Raw genomic sequence first — 7,835 nt, 5'->3', positions numbered from 1 at the left:
GGCGTTTGGCGATGCGATGGCTTGATGCTGCGTGGGGTGTTCACGTCCTTTTACCGGTCATGACATGAGAGTGGCCACTTGGCGTCGATGCCACGAAACAGGACAAGACAATAGCCTGCCTTGGGTGAGGTATCTTGGCGGCAGTGACGAGATGGTCGTTCCATGGCGCACGGCAGTTCAGTAAGAAAAGCGGAGGACGGGGAAGGCTCCTGGTCGAGGCCAAGTTTAATGGCGAAGGATGTGCTGCTATTGGTTCGCGTGGGTGCGGGGAGTTGTCTCTGGTTGAGTTGACGAGGCTTGATGAGGCTTGACGAGCACAAGCGGTGGCCGACGTCTGCGAACCGTGGAGGCATTTTACTGCGTTCGACGGCGTCTGGGCTCTGGACAGCCGTGGTCTGGAAGATCCGATGCTGGTGGTGCTGCTGCAGGTGCTGAAAAAGGCAGGCATGTACTGCGTATCCGTAGAGTCAGTCCAGTCTTGAGAGGATGAACGGCGAAGAGGTGGAGGTGCAGATTCATACCTATTTTAGGAGGTGTCCATCCAGGGTGCTCCCTTCTGAAACGCGCCAATTTATCTGATGTCCTGATGGCCCGGGGATCTCCATGATTGTTTTCTGGGCCGGCTTTGGGTGCTCAATTGACATTCTTATTTCTCCTTCTCGATCTTTTTCGGGCCTCCCTGTCGTCCATGGACACGCCGAGATCCGCGAGGGCATCCACAGGACGGATCCCAATTACCAGAAATCTTGCTGAGGCCCCTGTTCGGGACACCGAAGCGAAAGGAGGAGAAGAAGACACCTGGTACGTGCCTCGTCCGGGTACATGGCAAGGTACGTATCATCAGGGGTGAGCCAGCGAGTGCCTGGCTTAGGTAAGGCACAGAGAATGGAAAACACGTGGAAGGAACTCCCAGGCAGGACTTGGCATTGATATGGCAAGACGAACAGCAGGTGCAGGAGCGCAGAGACCAACTGCTTCCACCTGCCCTCAGTGTCTCCGACTCTCCTCATCAGATGTGCTTGATGATCCATCCTGCCACCTGCGTACATATTCGTACGTGTGTGATGCCATCCATTATCCATGGACGAATTTGACTCGAATCCGTGCGCCATTCCTTGGGGTCCAACATACCCAATATCCAGCCTTTCAAGGGACGGGCATTGCTTCGTGCAGATTGCTCCGCCAAGGCCACATCAGGCTAGACGTCCGCCGTCCCACGACTCGTTGAATACCTACTTTTTCCAAGTTAACCGGCCCAACAATGTTGGGCGACTGACTTCCACATTCGAAGCGAAGGCTTGCTCAATCTTACGAGCACACTCACACACACACACTCCTTACTAAGAGCAGAGTGCAGAAGGCATTTGACGCGACGCGATACGAGACTTGCACGAGACGGGCGAGACGGACTCGAGTCAATCGACGAGACGGGACTCTTTGTCTGGACCGCCGCCGTGTCTCCCGTCCCCCGTCCCCCGTCTCACAGTCACTCTCGCTCGGCAGCTCTTCCCGAGCACAGATGCCGCGATGCTCATTCGTCATATCCGTCGGCAGATGGCGTAAGTCTTTGGGCACTTTCTTCGGATTGTTTGTATCCGTCCCGTGTCCCGGCTTCCAGTGCTTCAGTGATTCATCCATTGCCTCGCTCGCCCTACCCGTCTGCCACCAGACCTCGGGCTTGTTCGTGTCTGCAATGTCCATGCACCCAGCGCGGTTGAGCACGGGGATCCCATCTCTTGGTGTCTTTCCCGTCCGTGCAATCCGCCCTCCCGTGCTGTCTCATCCGTCGTCTGGCCTGTCTGGCCTGTCGAATCCCCTGGCAGCAGCGCCAAGCGGCCAAGTTGCCCGTCAGCACCGGCGCATCCATCCACTACCTTAGGCCAGGTAAGGACTTGGAAAGCACTGCGCCGTAGCATTCGCACCAGGGACGATCGTGTGGTTCTCCGACGGCCGGAAGCACCTCGCGCAGTAGCGCATGCGCATACAAGGCAAGTGTGAAGGTGGTGAGGTGGAGGTTACGCGGTGACGGTGCAGTGTGTACGTACTTTGCTGAGGTGCTGTCAGCACCGCAGCCCGCAGAAGGCAGACCCGGCGGCGACATCCAGCCAAGCAGCAGGTGCAGCAGGAGCAGGTGCAGCTGGAGCAGGTGCAGCCAAGGTACCTACCCTGAGGTGTACCTTCCAGGGGGCCACGCCACCAAACCAAGGAAAGAAGGCACAGAAGGGACTTCCATTGCTCATTCTTTTCCCGGCCCGTCCAAGTCTCGTCCAATCCCGTCCATTGCCTTGCGAATCGAATCGACGAATCGCTCGACTCCCTATCGCAACTTGCTCCTCCGAAGTAGCGCAGCCTCCATCTGCCAATCGTCTCTTCTTTTCTTCTCTTTATCGCTGAGGTGCCCTCCACTCCCTCCTCCCTGAGTCCCTCCCTTGCATCCCGACCTATTAAAGACTCGCCCCGTGCCAAGTCTCGCCCGTTTCCCATATCGCTGCTGTCTCGAGGTTTTGCGAAACTCGACCGTCACTCACTCACTCAACGAAGCAAAAACTTCGCTCCTTGGACAAAAACCCTTCCGACGACCACATTTCTACGCAGACACGCAGCACGTCCAGATCAGCCTCCCGCTCAAGTCGTTCGGTGCCTTAATTGGAACAGCTCAGTCGTACTCGGTGCGGCAAAGCACAGCCATCCGCCATCTTACGCAGCCCTGCATCCACCCCAAATCGTGTCCTCCAGCCGCATCGCCCTGACCGAAGACAAAAAAAAAATCACTAGGACCCTGGGCGAAGTCCCCTAATAATATCTTCGCCCATTTTATTCTGCCAACTTGCCGTCTACAACAAAACAACTCTGCCCACCCAGAGTCTCGACGACGTCAATTCGTCTTTCTTCACCTTCTTTCGTCTTGGCTCTCAGATCGATCGCCGGGGAACTCGACCCAGTCGTCCCGTCCTGACCTGCGCCTCTCTCTGCGACGACGCTATCCCAAAGGTGCGCTCCGGTCCTCGTCTGCCCGTTACGTCTCCAGGCCCCACGCACTCTCTATCCGCTACCAGCTCATCCCTTCACCACCCAAACCTTGAACAAGCTCCCTCCCCTATTCCCCCGACCCAGACTTCATTTACCTGCCAGCCCTACCCGCCTGCTCTTCGCTGCGCAGCTTCTTGCGCCTCAACCTGTTGCCGACGTGCCCGTTTTTCCTAATAGTTTCCAAACTGACACCACCTCTTTTGGTTTCGCAGGAATCACCAAGCCGTAGTCCAGGCCCTCCAACTGCCGCGGCTTTGCCTTCTTTATACTCCGAATTAGACGTCCCCAACGGCTTTTTTTAAGCAACCACGTCGCATTCGTTTCGGCCCCCAACACGCCCTTCTTTAACGTCGCCGTCACTACAGCTTCCGTCTTTGCCAAGAGGAATTCGACTTCCCAATGACTTCATAGTCGTCAATTCATTCAACAAGAATACTCGCTCTTTACAATACCACCTTCGCCATGCTTACCCCCAAGAGAGCCGTCGCCGCGGCCGCCTTCTTCCTAATCGTCTTCTACTTAATATCCTCCTCCCACGACACAACAACCACCTCCACGAAAGCTCCCGTCGCCGCCTCGAATCATGATACGACAGAGTCCTCAAAGACGTCACATGCCTCCTCGATCGACAGCATGGAGCCCTCCTTCCCGAAGAAGGTGACTGGACAAAAGCCCATGATGGACATGTCCAAGATGTCGCTCGCCGACAAGCTGGCGTACCAATACCCCTATGACGTCGAGACGCGTTTCCCTGCCTACATCTGGCAGACTTGGAAGTGGACGCCTGCCGAGGAGGAGTTCAGCTTCCGCGAACAGGAGGCGTCTTGGTCCGAGCAGCATCCCGGCTTCGTCCACGAGGTTATCACGGACAAGGTCGCTGTCAACCTGCTCCGTCTGCTCTACGCCTCTGTTCCCGAAGTCCTCGCCGCGTACGACGCTCTCCCTCTCCCCGTCCTCAAGGCCGACTTCTTCCGATACCTGATCCTGCTTGCGCGCGGCGGCATCTATTCCGACATTGATACCTATGCTATCCGGTCTGCTCTCGAGTGGGTTCCCGAGCGCATCCCCCGGGAGAGCATTGGTCTGGTCATCGGCATCGAGGCCGACCCTGACCGCCCCGACTGGAAGGACTGGTACAGCCGTCGCATTCAGTTCTGCCAGTGGACCATCCAGTCTAAGCCTGGCCACCCTGTGATGCGCGAGATCGTCACCCGCATCACGCAGGAGACCCTGAAGCGCAAGAGAGCCGGCCTGCTTGATAACATTATCGACAAGAACGTTGTCGAGTTTACGGGTCCGGCCGTCTGGACGGATACCATCTTCGACTACTTCAACGACCCGCGCTTCTTCGACCTGAAGAACTCCAAGGGCCCTATCGACTGGAGGAATTTCACGGGCATGGAAACTTCCAAGAAGGTCGGCGACGTGGTGGTCCTTCCCATCACCAGCTTCAGCCCTGGTGTGCAGCAAATGGGTGCCAAGGATTATGATGATCCTATGGCTTTTGTCAAGCACGACTTTGAGGGTAAGATACAGTTGATTGATGACTCCAGAATTCCAGCTAACGAGGATGTAAGGCACATGGAAGCCCGAGGAGCTCCGCCATATTGGCGAGCAGAACGAGGAGAAGGCCTCCTCCTCATAAACCCCATGACAGCAACGACCTTTCTTTCGGCATATGTCTTTTAATAATTGCATCTCAAGCGGCGTCCTAAAGGCCATGTTTTCGGTGCGGACGGGGTTTCACGTGTTTTGATTTTTGAATTGGCTTTGTACGGCACCGGTGGAAGGAACTACGAGCGAACAGCATATTCTGCAAAACAGGAAAAGCATAGAGATTTCGGCATAGAGGTCCATTTCCAGTTACCATCAGATCTCAAGAGGAGGACGGCCTTCACAAGCAGGGCCGAGAGACTGCAGTCATTAGCATCGCGGTACATATACCCCAGACAGTTACAGTCAGAAATGAAGCGGTAAAAAGTTTAAGCCCCTCGATGCAATTTGTTGACATGGCTCGTGAAATGTCTTGGAAACTTAGGGGACCCAAGCCACTGCATTGGCCTGTCTATTCGTTGACGCACCTGCAATCACCCGCAGCGGAAGCTTGGCCGACTTGGCCAACAACGTGACAGCAATGAAGCGAGCTGGGCATTCGCAGGTGGCTCCTTCGGGCCCCCGGCCGAGGTTCACGTCACCGTGGACCTGCAATGGGAGTTATTCCCTGTCGCTTGTGTTGCGGCGCCGTGCAACCCCGCACATTTCCCCCCTTTTTCTCCGCATTTTGGGATCGGGAAGCTTGGAGCTCTCAGCTCTCTTCCCCTCTGCCAAGACTGGACCTTAGGTTGGGTAAGGTAGGTTGACCCCCCCGGCCGCCGGCCAGACGCGGTCCGGTGGGAGTGCGCAACACCGCATACCAGACAGCTGCCAGAGCCGAGAAGCGACCAGCCTCCCCTCACTTGTTGTTTTAGCCTTGGCTGCCGGTTATTGCGTACCCGCCAGGACGGAACCTCTCAAGCAACGACGGCTCTCTCATATGAGAGCTGTGCGAAGATTTACGTTCCGCCCGTTCGTCAACCTTTTTCTTGTTAATGTCTTTTGTCTGTCTGTCAATCTCTGAGGATCTGAAGTGAGGACTACAGAGCTTCCTTTTCGACGTCCGCGACCAAGTGCAAGATGAGGATGCCGGTGACTGGGGCCTGCCGCCTTGCGAGGGCCTCGAGCCTCGTGAGGTGGACGAGCTCGAGGATCGCGGGCAGAGGGCTGCTTTCTGCCAGGGCTTATAGCTCCAAGCCGTTGAGCTTCAGCCAAGGTCCAGAGGATGTACGTGACTCGCTTCCTAGCCCTTTCTCCTAAACATGAGAGAAAGACCTCACTCTCACCTCAAACCACAAACATCACTTCAGAGCTAACACCCGTCCTAGCCACCTCTCCTCACACACACAATCCCAGAACACTTCGCCTCCATCGTCTCCGCCCACGGCGACCGCCCCGCCGTCGTCGCCCGCGCCCCAACCGCCCTCTCCTCCGCCTCCACAACGCCCATCACCACGGAGCTGTCCTACTACGACCTCGACGTGCTCTCCAACTCCCTCGCGCACGGCCTGCGCTCCCTCGGCGTGCGCAAGGGCGACCGCCTCGCCGTCTCCCTCGGCAACGGCGCCGAGTTCGCCGCGCTGACCTACGCGGCCTTCAAGCTCGGCGCCGTGCTCGTCCCGCTCAACCCGGGCTTCAACGCGAAGCAGGTGGCCGCCGCGTTAAGGCATCTCGGGGTCGAGGTGCTCGTTATTGGCAAGGTGACGGATCTGCCGTATAAGCCCGGGCGGGGGCGGAGTAACCTCGAGCTGTTGAGGGCGCTGGTGCCGGATTTGGAGAAGGGGAGCGTGGAGAGCGAGGCGGTCCCGAGCTTGAGGACGGTCGTGGCGGTGGATAATCTCGCGTTCCACCCGCAGGTCGAGTTCGGGAGGTACAGGGCGCTGACGCGGTACGAGGAGCTGCTCGCCGGCGGGCGGGGCAGCGTGGTCCCGGACGAGGCGCTGCGCGCCGACGAGACGATTAATATCCAGTTCACGAGCGGGACGACCTCGCAGGCGAAGGCGGCGATGCTGACGCACACGTCGGTGCTGAACAACGGGCACCTGATCGCGCGGCGGATGGGGCTCGTACCGGGGGACAGGATCGTCGTGCCGCCGCCGCTGTTCCACTGCTTCGGGTGCGTGCTGGGGTACATGGCGACGGCGACGACGGGGGCGGGGATCCTCTTCCCGAGCCCCGCGTTCGATCCAGCGGCGACGGTGAGGATGGTCGCGGAGTATGATGCCACGGGCTTGTACGGGGTGTCGACGATGTTCGTGGCGGTGCTGGAGGCGTTGGCGAGCGGGGCCGGGGGCGTGAGGCAGGGGGAGATGCCGCGGGGGCTGAGGAAGGGGATCGCGGCGGGGAGTAGTGTGCCGGAGAGCCTGATGCGGCGGCTGTATGAGACGGTGGGGCTGGAGGAGCTGGTGATTTGTTACGGGATGACGGAGACCAGCCCGGTGAGCTGTATGACGGCGCCCGGGGATCCGTTTGAGAAGCGGACGGGGAGCGTGGGGCGGGTGATGCCGCATACGAAGGTGAAGATTGTGGACCCCGGCGATAGGGGGAGGGTGGTGGAGCGCGGGGAGAGGGGGGAGCTGGCGGCGGCGGGGTACCTTGTGATGAAGGGGTATTGGGGGGATGAGGAGAAGACGGCGGAGGTGAGGGTGGAGGATGAGGAGGGGACGGTGTGGATGTACTCAGGGGACGAGGCGGTGATGGACGAGGAGGGGTATGTTGAGATCACGGGGCGGATTAAGGATTTGATTATTCGGGGCGGGGAGAATATACACCCGCTCGAGGTGGAGAATTGTCTGTTCCAGATGGAGGGGGTGAAGGAGGTTTCTGTGGTAGGCGTGCCGGATGAGAGGCTGGGTGAGAGCGTGGGCGCGTTTGTGGTTGTGAAGAAGGGGTGGAAGGGGGAGGGGGAGGATGGGGATGAGGAGGTGCTGACGAGGGACGCGGTCAGGGCGTGGGTGGGGGAGCATCTTTCGAGTCACCTTGTGCCGAAGCATGTATTTTGGATTGACGAGTATCCCAAGACGCCGAGTGGGAAGATTCAGAAGTTCAAGTTGAGGGATATGGCCAAGGAGATGTTGGGGGAGAAGAAGGATTAGGTGAGAGGAGAATGGGTTGGTTGAGAACAGCATTGTTATGGAGTATTGGGTGTGTTTTCTATGATGACAGTAAATGAAATATTTAAGGAATGACATATCTAACTTGTTGTTCTTTTA

The 7,835-nt window shown here is 57.9% G+C and overlaps 2 protein-coding genes across 2 annotated transcripts; both read left to right on the top strand.

Annotated features, from left to right (window-relative positions):
• Positions 1 to 3,492: 3,492 nt before the first annotated feature.
• Positions 3,493 to 4,675, top strand: OCH1-0-0 (Initiation-specific alpha-1,6-mannosyltransferase; the record flags this gene model as incomplete). The annotated part of the gene is made up of 2 exons (XM_032021305.1): positions 3,493 to 4,555; positions 4,608 to 4,675. 2 exons carry the CDS (start codon positions 3,493 to 3,495, stop codon positions 4,673 to 4,675), a joined length of 1,131 nt encoding a protein of 376 aa, XP_031881593.1.
• An 888-nt stretch (positions 4,676 to 5,563) lies between these two features.
• SID4 (Acyl-CoA ligase SID4) lies at positions 5,564 to 7,718 on the top strand (the record flags this gene model as incomplete). Its single annotated transcript, XM_032021306.1, has 3 exons — positions 5,564 to 5,595; positions 5,658 to 5,850; positions 5,952 to 7,718. 3 exons carry the CDS (start codon positions 5,564 to 5,566, stop codon positions 7,716 to 7,718), a joined length of 1,992 nt encoding a protein of 663 aa, XP_031881595.1.
• Between the last annotated feature and the right edge of the window lie 117 nt (positions 7,719 to 7,835).

Source organism: Colletotrichum fructicola (genome assembly GCF_000319635.2).
Source record: "Colletotrichum fructicola Nara gc5 chromosome Unknown KSG_Nara_v1_contig06, whole genome shotgun sequence".
NCBI classification, from domain to species: domain Eukaryota; kingdom Fungi; phylum Ascomycota; class Sordariomycetes; order Glomerellales; family Glomerellaceae; genus Colletotrichum; species Colletotrichum fructicola.
Note: the sequence above shows the minus strand (reverse complement) of the source record. Positions and strands in the feature narration are given on the sequence as shown.